Source organism: Melanostigma gelatinosum (assembly GCF_949748355.1).
Source record: "Melanostigma gelatinosum genome assembly, chromosome: 1".
NCBI classification, from domain to species: Eukaryota; Metazoa; Chordata; class Actinopteri; order Perciformes; family Zoarcidae; genus Melanostigma; species Melanostigma gelatinosum.
The window spans coordinates 31,202,833-31,228,448 of record NC_136634.1 but is presented as its reverse complement, the minus strand read 5'-3'; the positions used below and the strand labels follow the sequence as shown (position 1 = coordinate 31,228,448).

At 45.2% G+C, this 25,616-nt stretch overlaps 1 protein-coding gene across 1 annotated transcript in view; it reads right to left on the bottom strand.

Moving 5' to 3' along the window:
- Positions 1-2,401: 2,401 nt before the first annotated feature.
- znrf1 (zinc and ring finger 1) overlaps positions 2,402-25,616 on the bottom strand; it is a 72,454-nt gene continuing 49,239 nt past the window's right edge. Inside the window, exons 3-5 of the mRNA XM_079280921.1 lie at positions 13,359-13,464; positions 3,235-3,325; positions 2,402-2,745 (exon numbers count right to left, since the gene is read on the bottom strand). Coding sequence (XP_079137047.1) covers positions 3,268-3,325; positions 13,359-13,464 — 164 coding nt within the window. The 3' untranslated portion in view covers positions 2,402-2,745; positions 3,235-3,267. The remainder of the gene's footprint in view (positions 2,746-3,234; positions 3,326-13,358; positions 13,465-25,616) is intronic.

Sequence of the window (25,616 nt, the reverse complement as noted above, 5' to 3'; positions counted from 1 at the left end):
TTAAGGGCTCATCTTTGATCAGTCACTTCCCACCAACATCCAATCTGAAAAACAACCAGAGCATCTTAGCAGTGAGTCCAACTCTTACATACTGACTTGTTGAAGGTGTAAGAGTAGAACCCAACATGATTCATCATAGAGTGCAAGGTAGAAATGGTCAAGGAAAAATCCAGACTTCAATGTTTCAACAACATAAAGCAGCTTGTCGTGTATTTGCGATGCATTTCTGGCTCGAATTTAACGATTGGTACATTGCATTTCTTCCCTTTGATAACTCGCCAAATAACCTGGTCTCAAACTGGAATATTTCCAAACATATTTTGAAAAAGAAACATTTTTCCACCTTAGCCTTGGACTAATATACACAGTTGAAAAATGTGGTTCTTTGATAAAAAAAAAAGTGGAAGCTACAAGCTGGTGTCCATAAAATCAGAAACTGCAAAGTCGTGTTTACTTTAGATTAAAGAAACAATTGACTTTACAAAGGAACCGGAAGTGCAAAACTGCTGACTCATTTCTGGGTTTTAGGACTCACAGGGATCATGGTTATTGTCGTGTTAAATGAAAAATATCGAAAAATACTTTTAGAAACAAAGTTGAAATAATCAAAACAGATGGCCATACCATAAACTTAATATATTGTTGAATTATCCATGGTGAGCCTCTGTACTTCTACGTTTAGCAACATTGAGAGAATCGTTCGAAGAAAACTTTAGACATTTTCGGAGGAGAAAACAATCTTGTGGAGACAGCCCTTTTCTTGTCAAACGGCATTCTGGGAAATAGTAAAATGACTAAATGACATTGGACTACACACTGCCTTCTCAGAGAAAGAGGATACGTCACACTCCATCATAAAATAACTCGGACTGCTGTTGGAGTGGGAGATGATTTAAGACTTAACTGTATCACCATGTCCCCATACTGTACACCTAGAACACATACTGTGTGTCTATAGGCTGACCATAAAGTCAGGATTAAGATGTTTGATGGGAAGTCCAGTGCTATTCACTTTGGATGAATTGTATCTGGGTCACAGAGGGAAAGTGAAGAAAATAGAGTGTCATCTAGCACAATTTATTCCACCATTTGTTTACAGTAGCTTTGTAAATGCAGTTTGTTCGTACGTTGATTTGTAGAAGTCTTCATACATCAACTCTTGGCATTCTGAAGAGTGGGTAACACCTCACATGATTGGAATATTAAACAATTTTTGTTAAATATGAACAAATTAATAAATAAGCCCCGTCCAGTGGATCCACAGTGGGACTACAGAGTCCTTTTTTTTTCCTGATCCGAGTGGCTCGCGTCTCCAGTCAGTCAGCCAGAACTACTCTAGCGGCAACACAACGCGCGGGGGGGGGGGGGGGGGAGGGTCAGTAGCGTAGACCAAGAGGCGCCTTTGGAATCACACACGCTCACACACAAACAGTCATATGCACGGAGACGCACGCACTCGAGACTCTCACGGGAAAATGACGTATCACACAAAATCTGGCAGATCTAACAAAGAACGGGCCGAGAGAGAAGTCGGGCACGTAATTTACAATGTGCCATGTCGCTTCTCTGTAGCTGTAAACATCAGCAAAGTAAAGGGAGGACTGCCAGTCGCACACACGGGGAACATGGACATCTAGACTGTAAACATTTCAATACACTGACACACACATACGGCACTGTCCTAGTCAGTCCTCAACACTGACCTTTCACGCTGTCTCTGTCACACACACACACAAGGCTTCAGCAAAAGCTATGTTGTCACAGTTCCAAGCTCAGACACACACACACACACACACAGAGTATATACACATACCAGGTGAAGCCTGACACTGGAGCATCCCGAACACACATGTTACACACTAGGAGCGCAAACTACACTGCTGGGCCCTTCCTCCTTCCCAACCAGAACTGAGCATGCTCCAACCACTCCTCCGCCCCCATACATACAAGACAAGCTGACACCCCAGTTTGTTTCTTATCCCTCCATCTCCCCCTGCCTGCTCAGGTGTGCACAAACCAGATCTAATTATTATACTTGATTTGCTTATTATGAGTCATATTGGCGAGGGAGGGCGCAGAACAGAGGCATGAGCTATAAGAAAGAAGCACACTGTTATGAGAGGACGTCACGAAGTCGGACTCCTGCTGTGACATGAGAGGGCCCCCGAAGTCTGATCTCAAAGCAGGTTTCTGCAGCTCAAACAATCCTCACATCGTTGGTTTCCTTCTCATCCTCGCCGCCTTCCTCCTTTCTTGTGTGGTTTCCTTCGTCCCCCCCTCCCTTCTCCGCTTCCCCTCCCCAGTTAAGGCCGTGGGAGGGCTGGACACAGACCGTTGATGGGCCCGGGTCCGGACACAAGATGGGAGGCTAGCTGCTGGAGGCCTACAAGGACCTGTGCATGTCAGGGAGGCGACGGGCCTCTCGAGTCGGGGGGGGGGGAGCCGAGGCGGATGAAGCCCTTTAAGGGACTGTTAGCCTGGAGAAGTGGGAGGGGAGGGAAGGAGGGGAAGCGGCAGGGGGGTATCAGCGGTCTCTTCAGCGGATGTAAAACCGTGGGCTCGGGAGGGGCCCTTTAATGTACGATGGATTGACAACCACGTTTTTCTGGGTTCAGTTTAAAAGGAATTTAACATCTTGGATAGGATGATGGATTCTGTCGGGATAATGTGTTGATCGCTTTGATTGTTTCATCAGATTTGGTTTGTGTCTGCGTCCAGATATCCATGGCAGGACCACGAGATGTCCTGGAAACGGGGGCGGGGGGAGACAGACAGACATGATGTAGTCATATATGGTTCATCAAGCAACATATTAAGAGATGAAAAATGCTTTCAGTGGCTTATATGACAATCATTTTCTTTCTCTAGCTAGCAAAGTTGTCTCTTTAACACTAGTAACACCGGCGAAGACGTTACTACCATCATCGTTACTACCATACTGTGCTCATTTTTTACTCACAAAACTAACAAATTGAATATTTCTTTATTTAACTGTGTGTTTTAACTATATGAATTGCTGTATTAATGAACTAAATATTCAACATTAAATGTAATTCGGTGTTCCCATAACTTTACATCTAGCTACAATGAATTTGTATCAAGTCAAACGCATAAAATCCATCAGTGGAAGACAACAGTAACTGGACCACATCTGAATTTAAATACAAAAACATCATGAGCTTTCGTATGTTGGTTTCCATTCACACAGTACTGTGTTTGTGCCGTGTGTCTCACCTTGAACAGAATTCAGAGAGGGCTGGTGGTCAGTCAGTCAGAGGGGTGTTCGGGGCAGGACCGATTGATCTCAAACCACGAGTCTATACAGCTACAGACATGCACAAAAACGCACAAGTTATTTTGACAAACAGCAAGTCTATATAAAATACAGCTGCAAATACAGAGGTCATAAAATGGATTCAGCGCCACAGAGGATTGTTGCTAAAGTAACACGTAGGCATGTTGGAAGGCCTCCATTCACTCCCATATTAGGAGAACATACACAATATGCAATATAGAAATGAGACCGGGAGGGAATGTCACATTTTCACTGTGTTTTATGGAACAGTTTACTATCATCTCCCTGTAAGTATTCACGTTTGGTTGAAGAAGATCCTTTACTCAAGTTAAAGTAGTCATTTAAATCAGTGGGTCACGGGCCTTTGCCTGACAAAAAACAAAACAAAATCGAAATCTTGTGCTTTTATTTTGAAGGGGATTTTTATGTAGCGGAATTATTCCAGCATTTACGGCACTTGTTCAGCAGTGCAGGAAAAACACAGACCAATGCGTTGCGAATCACATCACGTGATACAGCTCAGCCAATCAAATATGGGCATTCTGACAAGTGTCCTGCCTCGAGTGAGATACACACACACACACACCATGACACACGGGGGAGAGACGAGGAAAGAGATAGAGCAGGACATTTATTATGTGAGTTGTGAAGGGGAAAAAAAAAAAAAAAATCACAGGACGGTCTCCAAAAGAGAACAATGGCCAGAGTCATTAGACTCTGACTGGACAGATTCGTAGAGGTGAATTCTTCTCACGGGCAGCTAAAAACATAATGTCTCATATGGAGCAAACGTACCCACTCACAACTGAAATGAAGACACAGAAAATAAACCCAAGAGTCCAATATGATCAGAATCCTAACACATCAATTCACTGTCCAATAATGTTGTAAACACCCTAAAAAATGAAAAACCTTTATAACGAAAGTTACGAACGTAACTACGGTTCTATGAATCCTGGATGACCGCCAGAGGCAGTGCTTAACACTGGATATCTTCCGTCGCGCGCATGCGCAGGTCGAATATTTATATCAACAAAGTCACGTGTGACCTCGGATGACCACCGTCGTCTATAAGTTCCGGTGTCATCCTGAGCTCAGTCCTATGGAATCTTCTCGCGAGTTCACGGGATTCCGAGTGACCAAGAACTCTGGCGGTCATCCAGGATTCATAGAACCGTAGTTACGTTCGTAACTTTCGTTCTATTTCATCCTTACTGACCGCCAGAGGCAGTGCTTAACACTGGATGACTTATACCAAAAGAGTCACGAGGAAGCACAGTAACTACCCCTTATAGCTCCGGCAGAGAAAATTGGCCAAGAACCCTCCCCAGTGGGTGAGGGTCGGCAACGTTAACTCTGTAGTGTTTGGTGAATGTGCTCGGTGATGCCCATGAGGCCGCCGCACATATATCCCCCACAGGCACACCACTCAGGCTTGCCCTCGGTGTGGAGACACTCTTGGTAGTGACCCTTCACCCCGGATGGCCGAGCGCAGCCGCTCGCCTTGTATGTATCGGCAATGGCCTCCACTATCCAGTGGGACAGGTGCTGTTTTTCCTTTTTTTTTTTTTTTTTAAAAAGGAGCACAGCCCTTCTTAGGCTCACCATAACTGACTATGCAGGCGGTGGCTTCCCTATAAGCTCTGAGGGCCCACACTGGGCACAGCAGCCTTGACCTCTCCTCTCCCGATGGGGGAGGGGGGGGTCAACTTTGCCAGCTGGATAGGCCGGTTTATATGTGAACGTATCCACCCCCTTGGGAGAAACACTGCCTTAGGCCAGAAAGTGACACCCAAGCCATCTGAGTTCCACCTCAGACATGATTCTTCCACTGATAGGGCATGCAGCTCGCCCCCACATTGAGCTGAATTGACAGCAAGGAGAAAACCGTCTTGCTGATAGCCATCTAGGCTCCGCCTGTGCCAGGGGTTCAAAAGGACAAGCATAAGCTGTCCAGCACCAAGGGTAGGTCCCATGCAGGGGAGACCGGCCCTTATCCAGGAGGGACTGTAGAAACTCAGTACAGCAGGCACGGGGCGCTGTACTGGGACCTTGTTCTGAGCCGCACACTAGTCGGAGAACAGCTTCCACCTGTTTCTTGTACTGCAGGCAGGTAGACCGTGCACTGGCATTCAGAATAGTCCGTCAGACTGGTTCTATGCAGCCACTCAGCCTCCGGTCGGGCCCTCCCGTGACCCCTAATTGAAGGCGGCAGGGATTGGAATGCCAAATCCGACCCTCTAGTTGCGACAGGAGATCCCTCCTGTCGGGGAAGAACTCTGACAAGCTTATAGCAAAAGCAGAGGGACTGGTGGAAAGGCATAAGAAGATCCTCTGGCCACGTGTGAGCCAGGGCATCTTGACCCAGAGGGCCGGTCCTCTCCGTCAGGGAGACCCAGTGGGGGTAGTGGGTCGACACGTCTGGATGCAGCCGCCACTCTCCTGGTGGAGGCTTGTAACGGAACAGGAAAACCACAACCTTGTTCCATTCTCCTGGTGGGTACATTGCCCACAGGCTGGTCAGGCGAGGGGCCTCCCAAGTCAGAAGGCTACGGTGATCCCCGTAGCAACTTCTGCAGATCTGGTGCCCCATCGATAGTTCATGGGAAATCACAGCAGAGGTGCTGTCCACCGGACAAGCACATGCTTTCCCTTCAAACATGGAAGGAAGTGCTCGAGCGCTAGCTCTAGAACCTGGACCTGCGGTCTTTCAGCAGACAACTGCCCCCAGGCTGTCCTGTTCTGTCACCCTGCACCCCGCCTTGAAAGGCAGGTATCTGTTGTGACAATCTCCTGGTGGAATGGAACAGAGCCCCTGGGGCTCGGTTCCTGGGACACTGTTCGCCAGATATGCACTCCCTCCATGGGGATAGTGACTAGATGAATAGACACTGTTTCGATAATATTATTGCCCTGTATCTGTGCCACTTGGCATCCAAGTGAAGGCTGTTCAGCCATCCGCACTGGGGCGACAGACAGGCCCTCATAGGGCCACACTAATGAAGGTTATGCTCTGAGAAGGGCTCAGGTAGCTCCTCTCCATGTTCACCTTGAGGCCCACCGGGCCACGTGAGAGAAGGCGAGCAGTGTCCTGTGGCGCCTGAAGCCGGGACGGCGCCTAGGTCAGCCAGTCTAAGTACGGCAGTATGTTCACGCCCTGCGATTGCAGGGGGAAAGGACAGCAGTAACACACTGTGGACACCCATGGGGAGATGGGAGAGTCCGAATGGAAGCACCCAGGACTGAAAGTTGTGGTGATGCACCATGGGAACAGGCGTCGATAGACATGAACCACTCTCCCTTGGAAATCCGCTGATGGGAGAAAGAACCCCGACAGCCGGCCTGGAGACATCTCCTGGCACCCCTGCCGGGGGGGACGGGGACGTAAGTAGGGTTGTATAGGTAGCGGTCCGGCCTCTCAGCAGGACGCCGAGGCCTGTTGCGGCTACTAGGGTAAGCTGGAGGCTGAGAAAACGGCCTTGTGGGCCAAAAATGGGACCCCTAGGTCTGGGGGTGCAGGCATGTCCCTGCAAAGACCAGAGAACTGCTGCCTGGTCTGGCTAGCTCTAACAGTCCGCTGAAGCGCCTGTACAGCAGCTGACTCGAACAGCTCACCAGGCTCCACTGGGACAGTATGGAGGGTCCTCCTACATGTCTCAGATAGGGGTGACTGCGCCAGCCAAACCTGGCGGTGAGTCTGAACCAGGGTGGACATCATACATCCACGTTCCCTCGATATGAGCGCAAACGCCTGCAATGAAGCATCACTGAGCAGAAGCGTCGAAGTAGCCCGCTGCAGAGAATCTGCGAGGGAAAGCATGAGGTGGGCGAGGGAGTTGTCGATACGGTGCACAGCGCTGCTGTGTCCTAAGCCCTGGATAGCAGGTCATCTTTGACCCGACATTGGGTCGAGGGCACCTGGCATCGGGCCTCAGAGTCTCCTCAGGGGAAACTGATGGACGCCATAGTCGTCTAACTGGCTGGCATACGTGCAAGGCCAGATTTGCCACCTCCTGCATGGTCTGATGTAAGGCGGGAGAGAGCCCTGGTGTCTCCACCATGCACGCAACTCCCTCAGATATTCCTCGGAGGGAGGAACAGAAAAGGTGGTGAGGGCGGGAAGGTGCCTGAAGAAGGCACTCACAGGTGGATGTTCCAGCTGCTGTGTATGCCCGGCGTGCAAGCGCCATACAAATGACCAGGGTAGGTTGGTCTGGATTCAGCTGCCCTGACAGGGGGAGGTAGACCTCCCGCATCAGGTGTTCCACTTCGGCCAGCCTAGCAGACCTTACTGCTCAAGGCGTGATGCCGCAGGTCCTGCCTGGGTTCTCCCTGCTAGGGCAAGAGGTCAGGGCCGTCCTCCGGCTGAAGAGGAGCTATACAGGTCCTACAGCCGGGAGAGTTTAACATGGCCGCGATTCTGGTGGAACCCTTGTCCCACTAGTTTCTGCGGAATTCCTAATCAGTCCGAGCGGGAGCGCTCTGCTGAATGTTGAGAGAACAGGCAGGGGGCAGTCAGTGGCGAGTGATCCTTCGGACACTCTTCCCTTGGCCAGCCGCTGCGAATATTGGTGACCCACCAGTTAGCCTGAGCGAGAGCACTCTGCAACTGTGGAAACAGGTCAGGCAAAGTCCTTATAGTGAGAGGGGCGAGGACACTCTCTAAGCTCACTCTCTTCACTAAGATAGTTGCTGCAGATATTGGTGTCCCACCAGTTAGCTTGAGCGAGAGCACTCTGCTACTGTGAAAAACGGACAAAAAGAACAGTCCTTACAGTGAGAGGGGAGCGAGGACACTCTCTTCACTAAGACAGCTGCTGCAGATATTGGTGTCCCACCAGTTAGCTTGAGCGAGAGCACTCTGCCACTGTGGAACAGGTCAGGAAAACAGTTCTCATAGTGAGAGGGGAGCGAGGACACTCTTCACTCGGATAGTTGCTGCAGATATTGGTGCCCCACCAGTTAGCTTGAGCGAGAGCACTCTGCTACTGTGAAAACGGACAAAAAAAAACCACAGTCCTTACAGTGAGAGGGGAGCGAGGACACTCTTCACTTGGACAGGTGCTGTAACTCTTGGTGTGCTACCAGTTAGCCTGAGCGAGGGCACTCTGCTAACTGATATCCGCTACCGATATGTCCATAATGTTTACAACAATCAATGGACACAATCCGAGTATTAGCTTGGTCTAGTTAGCCGGAGCGAACTCGACAGCCGTAATGCGTAAAAACCATCAATGGGCACAACCTCAATGTTGATTTAGTATAACTAGCATTCACCGAGTTAGCCTGAGCGAGCACATTCCGCTAACTGTGATCGTTGTAATGCTACAAAGTTGATGGCCACAGCCCCAGTACCAGCTTTGTTTAGCTAGTTTCCCACTGAGTTAACCTGAGCGGGGATGCTCTGTTAACTGTGACAGCCGTAAGGATACAAAGTTAATGGCCACAGCCCCAGTATCAGCTTTGTTTAGCTAGTTTCCCACTGAGTTAACCTGAGCGGGGACGCTCTGTTAACTGTGACAGCCGTAAGGATACAAAGTTGATGGCTACAGCCCCAGTATCAGCTTTGTTTAGCTAGTTTTCCACTGAGTTAACCTGAGCGGGGATGCTCTGTTAACTGTGACAGCCGTAAGGATACAAAGTTGATGGCTACAGCCCCAGTATCAGCTTTGTTTAGCTAGTTTCCCACTGAGTTAACCTGAGCGAGGACGCTCTGTTAACTGTGCCAGCTCTGTTAACTGTGACAGCCGTAAGGATACAAAGTTGATGGACGCAGTCCCAGTATCAGCTTTGTTTAGCTAGTTTCCCACTGAGTTAACCTGAGCGGGGACGCTCTGTTAACTGTGACAGCCGTAAGGATACAAAGTTGATGGCTACAGCCCCAGTATCAGCTTTGTTTAGCTAGTTTTCCACTGAGTTAACCTGAGCGGGGACGCTCTGTTAACTGTGACAGCCGTAAGGATACAAAGTTGATGGCTACAGCCCCAGTATCAGCTTTGTTTAGCTAGTTTTCCACTGAGTTAACCTGAGCGGGGACGCTCTGTTAACTGTGACAGCCGTAAGGATACAAAGTTGATGGCTACAGCCCCAGTATCAGCTTTGTTTAGCTAGTTTCCCACTGAGTTAACCTGAGCGAGGACGCTCTGTTAACTGTGCCAGCTCTGTTAACTGTGCCAGCTCTGTTAACTGTGACAGCCGTAAGGATACAAAGTTGATGGACGCAGTCCCAGTATCAGCTTTGTTTAGCTAGTTTCCCACCGAGTTAACCTGAGCGGGGACGCTCTGTTAACTGTGACAGCCGTAAGGATACAAAGTTGATGGCTACAGCCCCAGTATCAGCTTTGTTTAGCTAGTTTTCCACTGAGTTAACCTGAGCGGGGACGCTCTGTTAACTGTGACAGCCGTAAGGTTTACAAAGTTGATGGACGCAGTCCCAGCTAGCATCCAAGTTAGCCTGAGTGAAGACACTGCTAACTGCGAATTACGTCAGATGTAAAGATTAAATCTCCATGTACACAACGCCAATGCGGATCTAGTGTCTCACAAAGTTTGCCTGAGCAGGAACACTCTGCTAACTGTGATAGCCGTAACACTGTGAAGGGCGGGCTGACAGCGTAATTCTACGCTCTCGTTAGCGCGCCACTCGATTACTAGAGCGGAAGCGCTCTGCCAACCGTGGAACAAACAACTGTTATAGAAAACAATGTTAATCGATCTTACCGATTGCTGTCATCACGACTTAGCTGGCCCTTATCAGACTGGTGACGACCGATGATAGGGGCGTCCACCAGTCCGGGGCTCGATGTCCGAACGGCGAACACACCGTTCCCTCCGAAGAGGGACAGCTCGTCGCAGCCTTTGGAGGGCGAGAGAACCGCAACTCCGACCGGTAGTCACAAGGCTACAGCGACGAGCTCTAATATGTCTTGATCGTAGACACATCCTTGTTTATGCTACCATGGTAGCTAACCTGCGACGCGAGAAGAAAAAAAGGACTGAGCTCAGGATGACACCGGAACTTATAGACGACGGTGGTCATCCGAGGTCACACGTGACTTTGTTGATATAAATATTCGACCTGCGCATGCGCGCGACGGAAGATATCCAGTGTTAAGCACTGCCTCTGGCGGTCAGTAAGGATGAAATAGAACTGATTTAGATTACAATACTGATGCTAATGCTGTTATTAATGCAAATGACTAATTCTAGAGACAACATATCCATCATACATGTGTGAAATCCAATCAGACTTAACCTGCAACATTGCATTGACAGTCAGATATATAGTTGAGAAAAACATACAAAATGTATCTTTAAAGTTTAGTGAAGTAAAAATATGAAGTAGCATAAAATAAAAATACTCATGTACAGCAATAAAAAATGTACAATGGATGTGACAACTAATACAGGTTTTTGAAGCAGATCAAGGCATCCTTTAAAAACCTAATTTACATTGAAATCAAGGAGAATAATGCTAATGCCAATATTATTCACAAAGAAATCATAAGGACACCATATTCACTCATCCATGTGTACAATCAATTCAGTTTTACTCTGTAAAGCAACTATAACTGTCAGGTAAGCTTGGTTTAGTAAAAAGTACATACTTTTCCTTTGAAGTGTGGTGGAGAAGAACTATGAAGTAGCAGCAAATGAAAGTACTTGAGTAAAGTACCTATGTGGTCTTTTTTTCAACCTATATAAACGATTTCAAGTTATTTTTGAGAACAGTACGTGTGTAATTATATTGCCAATAAACTCATACTTATAGTATACTCTGAAGCTGCATTAAAAATTCACAACTCCTAGCATTATTTATGGTTTGTGTTGACAGATTGGAGCTTAAAGGGGACATATCATGCTCATTTTCAGGTTCATACTTTTTTTTATTGTGGGTTTCTACTGGAACATGTTTACACATCATTTTTCATGTCTGTCTGAATATACCTGTATTCACCCTCTGTCTGAAACGCTCTGTTTTAGCACCTGTCTCTTTAAAGGTGCAGTAGGTAACTTGTAAAAAAAACAAAAAAACAACCAGGCTCCTCTTATGCTGCGTTCACACCGGTCGCGTTGATTTTTTGACGCGCGTCGAGATTACATACAAAGTCTATGCACAGACGCGATGAGACTGGCGCGCCGCGATTTTGCGATGGCGCGGCACGTTGGACGCGTTATTGCAGTGCGGTGGACGCGGTGGACGCGTTGGACGCCGCAAAATCGCCAACGCGCGAGTTGAAATTTTTCAACTTCAGCGACATAATCGCGTGACGCTGTGGCGCGATGGCCAATCAGCGTTGAGTTGCTCCCCCTGTCATCACTGGCTTCCTGCCGTTGTTGAATCAGGAAATAAATCCTGTAGCCGTCTGTGTTCACCCAGAGCTCTACGATACCTCATATCAATAGAGACCGGACCAAACTATGTGTATACATGTGTGTGTGTAAACCATACGGTACAAACAATGAATAGACGCTGCCGTATTTATGTCTACGTGACGTTATTGAGTGCTGGTGGAGCTGCTACGATGTTAGCATAGCCTAGCACCGATCCATCAGAGCTCCATTGAGAAGACAAGTAACCTACAAATCGGCGGCATCATTACGTAGTTATTTCGGAGTCCCTTTTTGTCGGAGAAGACAAGTACAAATCGGCATCATTACGTAGTTATTTCGGAGTCCCTTTTTGTCGGTTTATTGCCGTTGAATCACAGCCAAATCTGTTTATTTTGTGTTCCTACAGCTGTAGTAAACAGCGACCGGTGGCTTGCTAGACACAGTGAATACAGCTCGATACAATCCACGGAGCTCCTCTGAACAATATTATGAACCAGACATGACGGCGTTTGGCATTCCGATGTTTGAGGGACTTCCACAACACGTACAAAACACGTATAAACACGTCCTTATTCCTTTCACGGTTGACAGCGGAAAGAAATGGCTGCCAGGTGAACGGCTTCCAGGACGATAAACCACGCCCCCTCTCCGGCGCTACGAGATTTTGCGGCGTTTGGTGTGAACACGACCGGCGGCGCGTTGGACGCGATTGTGCAGTGCGTTGGACGCTTTTTTGCAGTGCGTCAAAAAATCAACGCGACCGGTGTGAACACGGCATTAGTGCTCGAATCACATTTACAACATTTCATTGCACCCGAAGAAAAACAACCATGAGACAGTTGGAGCCAGGGTGCCAAAGCACCGGCCGCCAGCCGGAGCAAACTTGCAATTTTTCTTTTCCTTTTTTTCTCTCTTTTAGCTAAACAGAACAATGAAATATGTGTCTGAAGACACTACAGGGGAGAAAATGGCAATCTTGATTCATCTTTGATCGGCGCTGCCTAGTTTCACAGACTGATCAGAGTTCACAAGCTTCATGAGCAGTGATTGATGCATTGTTACAAATCCCACTGCTTTTCTTGGCAAGCTCTGTGTAGCTGGTTGAGTAGAGTTGATTGGTTAGGGTTAGGCATTGACCTTGAGTACTTAGGGTCAGGATGGCCTATTGGTCACAGCATAGGACACGAACAAATCGGGTTACGTGTATCATGGACGCCTGGCCAATCCTAGCGAGTGAATGCTGCACAGGGTGGGTCTTGCCAAAAAAAGAAGTGGGATTCATAATAAGCTGCAGTGGAGGCTCACTGACACTGATTGGCTTTGTCCTTCAGGCACAGTGAAAATCTAAATGCCATAAGGCGAACTGAAAGATTATCTGTCTCATGAACTACTGTCAGGATACAGTTTTAGCAAATATGATTTTAAAAAAAATCCCCCCCAACCACCTACAACATTAGAAATGTCTACTAGCTTCTTGACATTGAGTCAAATTGGAAGGGTGATAATCCAAATCGCTTTACGGCACAAAGCAAGCAGAGGTTCAGATGATGGCAGAATATCGCAGAAGCGAACAGCCAAACAAATTCTAATATTTGCAATTATTATTTTTGGGAGAAATAAACTGAACATAAAAAACTGCCAATCTTTAAGGATTATTGGAGTGCATTTAATTATAAGAAATGCAAAATGATATGAAGGGCAGTGATTCAAATATGTGCGTGTGTGTCACCTTTTGTGGTAGATGCAGAGGCACGGCAGTCTGGCTATGGTCTCCCCTTGCTGCAGTTCCTCTAGACAGATCACACACTCACCGGCATCCCTCGCCAGCACATCATCTAAACACACACACACACACACACACACACACACACACACACACACACACACACACACACACACACACACACACACACACACACACACACACACACACACACACACACACACACACACACACACACACACACACCAATTTCAGACTCTGACAGCATATCAAACACAGCAGAGAGCAGTACGGTTGGTGCATTACACAGTGGTTCGTTTCTGCTTGTACCAATGAAAATGCACAAGGAGGAGTTTCAGGATGAATTAGGAGCCTTGAATATGTTTCCACTGTAGAAAATATCACCCATCATGCGAAACTAACCACTGAATATTATTATTTCTACTTACTGTAATGAAGGCATGCCCTTAGAGAGTATCGGATGGTTTGGTGGTTTATGTCTCAAATGTGTTTGTATTTTTTCATAGGAGAGATTTTACATTCTTTCAGATGTAGTCAAGGCTGAGCTGGGAAGAAAGAAAAACAAAATAAAGCAATATGGCAAATAATGAATAAGGATTAAGATAATGAAAAAAAAAGTTATATAAATAAAAACACACAGGAACATGACAGTCACATGGAGTATTTCCAGTCACAGCATTTTGTGTCAGATGTCCTAGGAGTGTTAGTGGTTCACCAAATACTATTGACATATCATTTATTTATCACCATAGACTGTATAAAGGAAGTATACATGGTCACCACCTCTGTCTCGAGCCTGGAGTTTATGCATTTTTGCCGTCCCAATCTTGGTTTCTGGCCTTGTGACACAAGAGGGTGGAGCTAACTGAACGCTGAATAAGACATTTTCAGGGGGCCAAAAATTAACATTCATGAAGTGAATAAAAACACTGTGAAAGGGTTAAAGTTCTAATACGAAAACACAAGACAACTCACAGACTGGACAACGCTGTGATAGCGACCTGTCAATCACAAGTCAACCACGCCCCTAAAGCATAGCCTGCTTTATGGTCTATTTGACTCTAAATGGACCATAACTTACTAAATGAACATCATGCTGTATTGAAGAAGCGCTGTGTCTTTCACAAATAGAGGATATGTGTATGCTTTCCAGGCTGCCATGTTTCCTCTGACAAATGTATTCCTCGACCACATTCCCAAACTACTTTGATGCTAAAGTAGGAAGGGTTTTTGATCTTTTGTATTCTGATGTAAATAATAGATCGTTCCCCTTGCCATAGGTTCAGGTTACTTTTATTTATACCCGTAGGTAGACTTTGTTTGCAAGTAGAGAGAGAGGCATCCATCTCAACAGACATTACAAACAGCACAGACAACAAGACGAGAGTACACAAGGCTAAAAATCTGTCAATCAAGAAGTAAAATAAATAAGTACACACACGTCTCTATAGCATCTGTGCACTATGCTATGATTTGTTCACCTGCGTGATGGCTGCTGGAACAAAGCTGTTTTTATAGCGCTTTGTTCTGCACCGTGGGACCTCCGTTTAGAAGGAAGAAGCTGAAATTCCCTGTGCAAAGGGTGGGAGTCGTCCTTTAAAATGGAGCCGGTGATCCGTTGCATCTGTCTGGTGTACAAGGACTCTGGGCCAAGCTGTGACTCCCCAATCAGCCTGCTAGACCATTTCACAATTTGATACAGAGAGTTCCTGTTCTTTAAAGAGAGGTTTCCAAACCATGACACCAAAGAAAAGGATCAAATGGATTCAATAAAAGCACCATAAAATAAGGTCATCATGGTTTTGTCAATGTGAAAATAGGACAGTTTCCTGAAACAAAACAAACGTTGGTGCCCCTTTTTGCACACAGCTACACAGTTTGCTTCAAAGTTCAGTTTTGAGTCGATAATTGTCCCAAGATATTTGTAAGACTCAACACAATCCACTGTCTGATCCTTAATGGATATGCCTTCATGTGTGTGGGCTCGTCTTCTAAAATCAACTGTCATGTCTTTGGTTTTAGAGATGTTCAGTTGAAGATAGGACTCATCACACCACTTCACAAAGTCGTCGATGACCGGGCCGTGGCTGGTCTCATTGTCCTGGAGCCGACTAACAATAACAGAGTCATCGCCATACTTTAAAATGGTCCTATTTTCATACCTGCTCTGACACATATTTGTGTAGAGGATGGAGCAAACTTGATCAGACAGAATTCCATTGACTCTCACTCTTTGTGTCCTATTAGTTAAATTAAGAATCTAGCCGACGAGATTATGACTTAAGTCAAATCGTTCTAAAAGCCTACTGGTTCAAATATGGGGTTGAATTGTGTTAAAAGCAGATGAGAAAACAAATAAAAGTCTGACATGGGATCCATTCCCCTCCAGGTGTTTAAAAAGTAGATTAAACAAAGTGACTGTGGCATCTTCTACTCCTCTGTGTGGCCTGTAAGCAAACTGCATGGGATCAAGTGCTTGCTCAGTTTTTCTTAAAATTTCTGAAATTACCAGTTTTTCAAAAGTTTTCATTAAAATTGATGTGAGAACGACCGATATAAAATCATTTAGACTTTTGGGGCAACTGGATTTAGGAACAGGGACTACCACAGCATCCTTCCAGACCTTAGGTACATGCTGTGCCTGTAAAGATTTATTAAAAATGTAGTGCAATACAGGACTCAATTCTTTTGCACAAGATTTAAGTAAACGACCACAGATGTCGTCCGGTCCATGACTCTTATTTACTCTAGTCTTAAGGAAGGCCTTCTCCACATCCTTTTGGTCTATGTCAAAGTGCTGGTTGTCTTTCAGTTTGTAATTTAGTTCCTGAATTTCATTACTAAAATCAAAAGGTATCAAAACTAATATAAAAACGATTGAGGGCATTAGCATACTCAGTATCTGAATTAAAGCCATCCAAAGTGACATGACTGCTGTTCTTTGAATTCCCGAGGCCTGCTATAGTTTTCATGCTAGACCAGGCTGAGCCAAGGTTGTTCGCAGCCATCTTCTTCTCTAGTTCAGTTTTATATTTCTGTTTTGCTTTTAAAATTTCTATTTTTAGCTCTTTGGTAGCTATATGCAGATCAGAGGCTACTCCCTGTCTGTATGCTGGACTTAACAGATTTGGTCACCCATGGTTTGTTATTCGGGTCAATTTTAACTCGCTTACAAGGAATGATCATGTCCCTGCAAAAGGTAGCATATGAGCATGTTACATCAACAAGTTCATCCAAATCATCACCACAAGACTGGTTAAACATGTCCCAGTCAGTGCAGTCATAACATTCCTGCAGGCAGAGCACAGATTCTTCTGTCCAGTGTTTTATGTCCTTTGTCTGTGCTTTCTCTCTCTTTAACACCGTTTTATATATGGGCAGTAGATGCACACAGTTATGATCCGCAGAGCCCAGTGGGGGTAGTGGGAGTGATTTATAAGCGTTCTTTACTGACCCATAACAAAGGTCTAATGTCTTATCCCGCCTGGTTGGACAGGAGACATGTTGATAAAAGTTTGTAAGTGTCTTTTTAAGGGACACATGGTTAAAATCACCCAATATGATGTTTGGTGCATCAGGTGAAGTCGACTGCAGTTTTTGCACTACATCAAAGATAGTGCTGGAAGCAGAGGCGGCATTTGCCTTCGGGTGGATGTACACTGTTATAAAAAGTTGTGGAAACTCGCGGGGCAGGTAAAAAGGTCGCAACGATACCGATAAAAGTTTGACATCTGGCGTACAGATGCGTTCTCTGACAGTCACAGAGCTGCAGTATCGTTTGTTTAGGTATAAACATACCCCACCACCTTGAGTTTTCCCCGTCACTTCAGCCTTTCGATCCAAACGAAATGGAGCTCCAAAACAGTCGATGGCCAGGTCGGGTCCTGGTCATGCTCAGTGAACCATGTCTCAGTGAAGGCCATGATGCAGCAGTCTCTGAAGTCCTTCTGAAACGGAACATTTCCCTGGAGTTCTTCCACTTTATTCCTCAGGGACTGGACGTTCCCCATGATCATCGAGGGCAGAGGAAACCGGGTGAGCCGCTGTTTCCTCAGGCGTAGTTTGACGCCTCCTCGTTTACCCCGCTTCCTCTTCTTATCCCTCGTTGCACCACAGGTTCCATGAGAATCTCTCAGAATAAAGTCCGGTAACTGTAACGTGACATCTGTCACACAAGCTAAACTCGCAGAGTTCAGTTGCAGCAGCACATCTCTGGTGTACTGTGTCCTTTCCCCGTAGACAGCCCCGCTGACATCGTAGGCAAGCAGCAGATATAACAAGATCCACAAAGCGGCAGGATATAGAAGATCCATTGTAGATTAGATTTAGCAGCACTAGGAGCACTCAATCATAACGACACTCAATCGATTCATTTAGAAAGGACACGTAAAACATTCAAAACAACAAAAAACACGAGGACGCCAAACTGTCACTGCCGGTCGCTGCGTGCGCATGAGTCCTGAGAAGAACCAAAAGCAAGAAAGCGTGCACGTTATGCATATGGTATGATGTCATCAAACACTGCATAGACGCACTGTTTGCAACATATAAACCATGGATGTCTGAACCTGAAATAATGAGATCGTATAGTACGACGTGTTATATCACAACACCTCATGTCACATCTGTCACTGTGGAGCACAGCTACAAAGACCCTGCAGCCCGGTTGCTGCTCCACTTTGGGATTGGCTGGCTGCTGGAGCAGAAGCTGAATGCTCAGTTTCTAATCCACCGTGAGTCAATTAAGAGCCAAGCTGGTCGCAGATTCTCTCCAATTATCTGCTTGTTTTCTTTTTTTTTTTGGCATGTCATCTTTCGGTGCTGAAACGACCAGGTGAATTTGACTGCTTCAACTGCTCGTCATGGCTGGTCTCTTCATCTTTTCACTCATGGTGGGTATTCGATTATATTAAAAACGTGTTATTCCTTATGTTAGAGGCGAAACATAGAACCACACAAAACACAGCAATTCATTCAAACAAATAAGAACATGAAAACAAACTAGAAAATGCATTTCCTGCTGAAAATGCGTTGGAATGCTGAAAGGAATCTCAAAAACATTGCTGAAAATAGATATCCAATTTTAAAACAATTGCAAAAAGCTGAATAATTCAAAAAGTTGAAACATGGCAAATATGAAGTTATATCACCCCTCTCCTGAAAGAGCTGAACATTTTGATATTCGAACGGTTTCTGTTACTTAAAAGAATTCCAGCGGTAGTGATATTTGTTGTAGTAGTAGTAGAAGTATTATTATTAGCAGTATAAGTATTCGTAGCATTTGAATAAGTACTAGTTGTAGCAGTAGTGATATTTGTAGTAGCAGTAGAAGTTGTAGTCGAAGTATTAGTAATTAGAAGAAGTAGTAGAAGTAGTAGTATCAGTAGTCGTAGTAATAGCTGTAGTAGTGGTCGTAGTATTTAATGTAGTAGTAGTAGTAGAATAAGTAGTAGTAGTAGTAGTAGTAATAGTAAAGTCAGTTTTTGAAGTAGCAGTAGTAGTAGTACTAGTAGAAGTCGTACTAATAGCTGTAGTATTGTTAGTACTGGTAGTAGCAGGAATAGCAGTATTAGCAGTTGTGGTATAAGTAATAATAGTAGTGGTAGTAATACTAGAAATATTAGCAGTAGTAGTAGTTGTCGCAGTATTAGTAAGAGCATTCATTATTTCAACAAAAAAGCGTAATTTTGAGCTAAACGTTGAAATACAGTTAATCCATGAGGCTTTTATTTTGAAAGGGTGGGACTGGGTGGGGGAGAGGAGACATAATCATAATGTTTGACACATAAACAGAGGTTATTAAATGACAGGCTTCATCACAAGCAGTTCAGTTAGAATTCACTCTCTGGGGCTTTTATTTTGAAATGGGGTGTGGGGTGTGGGGGAGAAGGGGAGAGGAGACAGAATCATAATGTTAGATAAACACAAACCGGTTATTAAATGACAGGCTCATCACAAGCATTTCAGTTAGGATTCATTCTGTGGGGCTTTTCTTTAAAAATGGCGTGTGTGTGTGTGTGTGGGGGGGGAGTGGAGGAGGGGGGAAAGACCTCTAAAGATCCCTAAGACCTGAATGACTGTATGAGAGAGACACACAGAGAGCTAGAGGGAGAGGAGTGTATGTAAATGTCACTCGAATCAGGAAACTTATCAGAATACTCATATCTGATTGGCCGAGCTGCAACACGTAACAGCTGCAACAAATCATGTGTGTGCAGCTTTTATTTTAAAATGGGGTGGGTGTGTGTGTGTGTGGGGGGATCCTCTAAAAGTCTCCAAGACCTGCATGACTGTATGAGAGACACACACAGAGAGAGGAGCGCATGTGTGTCTGTGAGTCTGTGTGTTTATCAACATCACTAATTGGCTCAATCGCAAACACCTGTGTGCCTGAAGCCATTTCATGGAGATAAAACAGGGAAACGCCTCTCAAACAAATCCTCAAAACTCCCATAACCGTAGCTCCTATTGCTCCAATATTAATAATTGAGAGGAAGGATGAGTGGAAGAACAGATCCTATAAAAATTTTGTCTGTAGTGTAAAAAATGTGGCTTAATTGGCGATCTAGAAATGGGGTACCGTGTTCTGTGGAAGATGTTTTTGAAGCAAAATTTAACATTGGTCTCTATGGAGCAGAAAGTTGGTTTTCCTCTCAATTAACGGCTTCTGTGTCAAATGTGGAAATATGTGGGATTCCAGTCATTTTCCTACGACAAGGACAAGATTAGCTACTTCTACATCCAGAAATTATGCATGAAGAGTGAAGATTGTGGACACAGTGGCAAAATACAAATGTTTTTTTCACAAGAATCTCAAGCTGCTCTTCACTCTAGCGGTGACATCACGCACTCTAAGCTGCGCAATACACACCCATTATAAAGTCAGAAAAGGGCTGAAAAATCATAAGTTAAATTGCTGCAGTTCAAAAAGTGTAAAAGATATCAGAAAGCTGAATTATGCGGCAATAGTTCAGGGTTTTCTCAACATTTGAAAGTTGAAATGGTGTCTGTAGCTGAAAGTATGAGGAACTTGAAGGATTTGAAAGTTGAAGAAGTTTAAGAGGATTTGAAAATATTCTCCATAGAGATCCCATTGAAAATAAAAAGCTTAATAATTCAAAAAGTTTAAAGGTTAGAAATATGAAAAGTCATAGCACCCCTCTGGTGAAAGAGAAAGAGCTGAACATTTTAATAGTTGAACGGTTTCTGTAGCTTAAAATATGAAGGAGAAGAAGAGGTGGGACGGAATAAATAGAAGTTGAATAAAGATTCGAAGAACAATAGTTGCTAAACAGCATTCCAACAAATATGATGTAAAGATTTAAGAAAACATTGCCTCATGGCTTCTGGAATAAAACTAAACTACATGCAGGTAATCTAAAGGACATTTCTGATGCCATTAGCCTGAAGGATTCAGAAAGGACATGTGTGGGGTCATTGATAATAATTTGCTGTTTTTTGAGGATTTGATGACTGTTTTTTGAGCTGAGGTTTATGACACCTTGTAATTGATTTCTTTTGACAAAGGGATGTAAACCAGCAACTGAAAATGTGTAAATACCCAGCATCTCTCTGCTGCGGATTAAATTCCAGGATTCTACATATACACTGTCTGATGACAATACAGCAGCTCTACTCCTCTTCCCCAGATTTCCTGAGCAAAAACACCCAACCAGGAAACACTCAGAGATTAATCAACTCCCAAAAATGTCTGCATTAGACTGTGAGTGCAAAGTGCATTAAGTCTGAAGTCCACATCGGAAGAAAGCTCTTGTAATCAAGTGAAGAGGGTTGTTCAATCGTGTTTCCTTCACCTGTGAAATTTTTAAAAAAATGAGGTCATCCGGAGCGAGTGCCCTAACTCATCACAGTCCCGCCTCGTCCAAAACTCTTCACACCTGCAGTTAGTACGAAATGCACCTGCGAGGCTGTTAACTGGACCAGAGAGGAGTATATAACCAAAGTTCGAGCTAACCTCCACTGACTTCAGTGAATTTTAGCTGATATGAGATTTTATTAATAATCTATGAATCCGTTTAAGACCTTGAAGCGACATTAGTGAGTTTTTAACCCTTTATGTGGCAGCATCGGACCCAATATCCAGCTGAATCTAGGTCAATGCAGTACAATAACATACTGTACTACACGAGAGAACAAACTGAAACTTGTTGGTCCATGACCTCTAGAAACAAAATTATTGACATCAATAGAATTATTAATGTCAGTAAGATTATTAACAATTATTAACAATAACAGGGCACCACCCTGAGGACAGGGACCAATAACCAAACTATAAACTAAGTCTCATAATTAGTGTTCACTCTGGCTTAATCTCCTTCAACCATTCCTCAACGCTCCAATGAATCGATGCAGACTTGCCTGCAGGCCCAGCTCAGATCCCTTTGTTGACGAGCACATGGTCAGAGCCAAGTCTTTGTCAGACCGCAACATCACTATCAGCAGGACATCATTTATTTGGCTGTGCCTTCCAGAACAACTAAATCTGTTCAACAATGTTAGAACGCTATGGTTGATATTTGTTTAGGTTGCTTTACTAAAATGTAGTCCGCAGTTACACTTGTCTTTACAATGCAAATTTTGTCTTCCGATCATGCCAGGACACGTTAACTGTCAAATCTGGACACTCCAAGATCAGAACACATGCCGGGGTGGGAACCCTCACATTGAGTCAGGATCTCAGTTAGGTGTGGAAAACGTGGGCTCAATCCAGACAATTTGTCAAACGTAGGTCTCATCATCTTCCTCCCACACGGGACAGCAAAGGGAAGAGAAGAGGAAAACCGGGACTGTCTGAGTCCTGTTGATACCCAAGATTTCCTGACTTTGCTGATTCAAAATAACATTTTAAACAACAAAATAACGGAGGACTTTTATTGTAAAAATGTTGTAGGAAATTTTGAATAACACAAGTATCCTAATACTGCAGGGAGGAAGATAATAGAAAATAACAAGGGACTTTTATTTGGTGTCTATCCACCGTTTTACAGCCGCTTCTTTGACCACAAAATATATTAGATCACCATCGAATCAGGCAAGTCATACTGTAAACACACAAGGACACAGCTGAGTTCGAATTGAAAAGTGTAGCCTTATCCTTACTCTGTTCTCCAGTCCTAATTAGTGAGTCTGAAAAGACTGATGCTGCCATTGTTCTTGGGAGGACAGTCTCTGTCTGTGTTTAGCATTAAAGCACTCTAAAGCTTCATTGGACTGATTTGTTAAGGAGGGCGCTAGAGGAACATTTAACATGAAAATGCTTCACCCTCTGGGGAGCATGAACATGCTCAGTAAGTTTCATTGCAATTGGTCTGTTTCTTGTCCACAGCCAATTTTGGCCTTCTGAGGTTACTTAGGAAAGGACAGAAGGCCATTAGGGTTTATCCTCTGGGAACCATGAATATGTCATAGCAATCGAAAAAGTAGTTGCCAAGATACGGTAGAGACTGACAAATGAAAAGATAAACGGACTGACATTTACGTTGGCCACTAGCAAATAATATAAAGAACAGACAACACTGAATATTCAACCTGATTGCATTCCTGCTCGTCATATTTTTCCGCTTGAAGTGTCCCTTTTGTGTCGTATCTTGACGCTAAAGGTTTGCACATGGTTAATGGAAATGGCGTTTATGAATAAGTGTGCCTGAACGCCTACATGCGACTACAACGCCAGTGTGCGTCCGCTTACACCGGAGAAATGTAAGAAAATTAGTGTAGTGGACTTAAGGACTGTAGGACTGGTGGTGGGGTTAAGTGATTAGGTTATAGGGCTCACAGGGATAGCACTCTGATGCTGCTCAGGTTAAGGATGACGGGTTCCCTTTTAGGTTGGGGGTTCAAGGTGAGAGGAAGTCAGTCTTTTGAGATGTCATGATTTTGAGAGTTGAAATAAATGGCGACGTTTGCTGTACTTATTTATTCCGGCGCTCCTACCGTAGTTTATTTATCTACTTTTAAAGCCAATTTCATTAAATTCTTTCCCACTTTAACGAATACAAAAGGTCAAACAGACATCTGTAGAACATTAGTTACATTACAAAACATTACAATTAGTGCTGGGCAAGCTAAGGTGTTAATTTCACGTTAACGCATTCATTAATTAACGCCGATAATTATTTTATCGCGCGTTAACGTATTTTTTAAAATTGATTTATTTATTTTTTTATTTTATTGAAGGACAAGAGACAATACATAGACATAACAAAAAGAGGATGACAGGAACAGTGGGATAACAGCCAGCAAACGTCCTATAGTCAGTTGTGTATGTATGCGTGTGTGTGTCCTTGAGCCTTTTGAGATGGGAAAAAATAAACACAAACCAATGGGTGCCGCCGCAAAGACTACGTCCACTTCTTATATGTAATCTATTCTACAAACTCGCGTGACTAGAAACATGTCGTCTGCAAAATCCTTATTTTCCTATGGTACGGTGATTTTCTAGAATTTTTAGATGCGCACAAGCGTGAAAATCTCCTCAAATTGGAGCTAGTCAATGTCACACTTGACCCAGGCCGCCAATCAAATCAAGAAAAAAGGATTTTACTACCTTACCACTGACTTCCTGTTTTGATGCCGATAGATGGTAGATGCCTGGGAATTCATATCTCATGTGATGTAGGCTACGGTAAGTGAGGGAACGATTGAATCAATTTCATTGATTGAATTTGGAGAAATGGGATGAGTGATGTGCGGGTCTCTCAATCATCAGCTCTCTCCTCACCTGCCCCGTTTCCCTCCTGATTTTCAGCTGTCTCCCCCAGTTGCCGGCTCGCCAACAGACATTTGGCATCCAACACCTTCACATCAATTATGAGTTAGAGAAGTTGCAGAGCTTCTCTGAATCACAGCGCTCAGTTCCCTCTTTCTTGTCTCTTTCTGTGTCCTCCGTTGACCTGAGCTGCAGGAGGCAGAGTGTATGTTTCCCATTTCTCTCTCTCTCTCACTCACACATGGTCTTTCTTTCTGAGTCCCTATGCAGCCCTTCTGACTTCTCTGAGTGTATCTGGTCCCCATCTTCCTCTCTGTGCGAGGGGGCTATAATTAGTGGGAGGCATTAAAATATCATGCAAAGTCTAAGCCCAGAAAAGATCCAGTGGTCAGCTCACGTGTGCTATGTAACCCTCAATGGCACGTGGTGCAGACAAGTTGGTAAGCACGGGGGGACACATAACGCATGTGGTTTGTGTGTTTTTCTTAAATATGCGTTTAGATTTATACAGGATTAAAGCTGCAATGTGTAAATGTACTGCTCAGTCAGAGCGGCAAAGATGGGGCATTAGGTGTCACATTGTGAAGTTATTTCACCTAGTTGTCATTAGTGTGCAGTGAAAATGTGAAATCACATCTTATGGATAAAATAATTAAATAAAAACTTTATGGATTTCAACTTTACTATAATTATCTACTATATCTTTTCTTTCCTACCGTGTCATTTAGAGCAGGGCTTTACAACAACTAACTAATAAATAATCGACGTAAAGCTAAGGTGGGTAATGTATCTGCCTGCCTGCCTGCCTGCCTGCCTGCCTGCCTGCCTGCCTGCCTGCCTGCCTGCCTGCCTGCCTGCCTGCCTGCCTGCCTGCCTGCCTGCCTGCCTGCCTGCCTGCCTGCCTGCCTGCCTGCCTGCCTGCCTGCCTGCCTGCCTGCCTGCCTGCCTGCCTGCCTGCCTGCCTGCCTGCCTGCCTGCCTGCCTGCCTGCCTGCCTGCCTGCCTGCCTGCCTGCCTGCCTGCCTGCCTGCCTGCCTGCCTGCCTGCCTGCCTGCCTGCCTGCCTGCCTGCCTGCCTGCCTGCCTGCCTGCCTGCCTGCCTGCCTGCCTGCCTGCCTGCCTGCCTGCCTGCCTGCCTGCCTGCCTGCCTGCCTGCCTGCCTGCCTGCCTGCCTGCCTGCCTGCCTGCCTGCCTGCCTGCCTGCCTGCCTGCCTGCCTGCCTGCCTGCCTGCCTGCCTGCCTGCCTGCCTGCCTGCCTGCCTGCCTGCCTGCCTGCCTGCCTGCCTGCCTGCCTGCCTGCCTGCCTGCCTGCCTGCCTGCCTGCCTGCCTGCCTGCCTGCCTGCCTGCCTGCCTGCCTGCCTGCCTGCCTGCCTGCCTGCCTGCCTGCCTGCCTGCCTGCCTGCCTGCCTCAATCGACCTGCCTGTCTGCCTGTCTATCTATCTACCTACATTCACTCATTGCTCGTCATTAGAGTTTTCCAAAAGCGGCCATATTGACAGCTGTGAGTACTAACA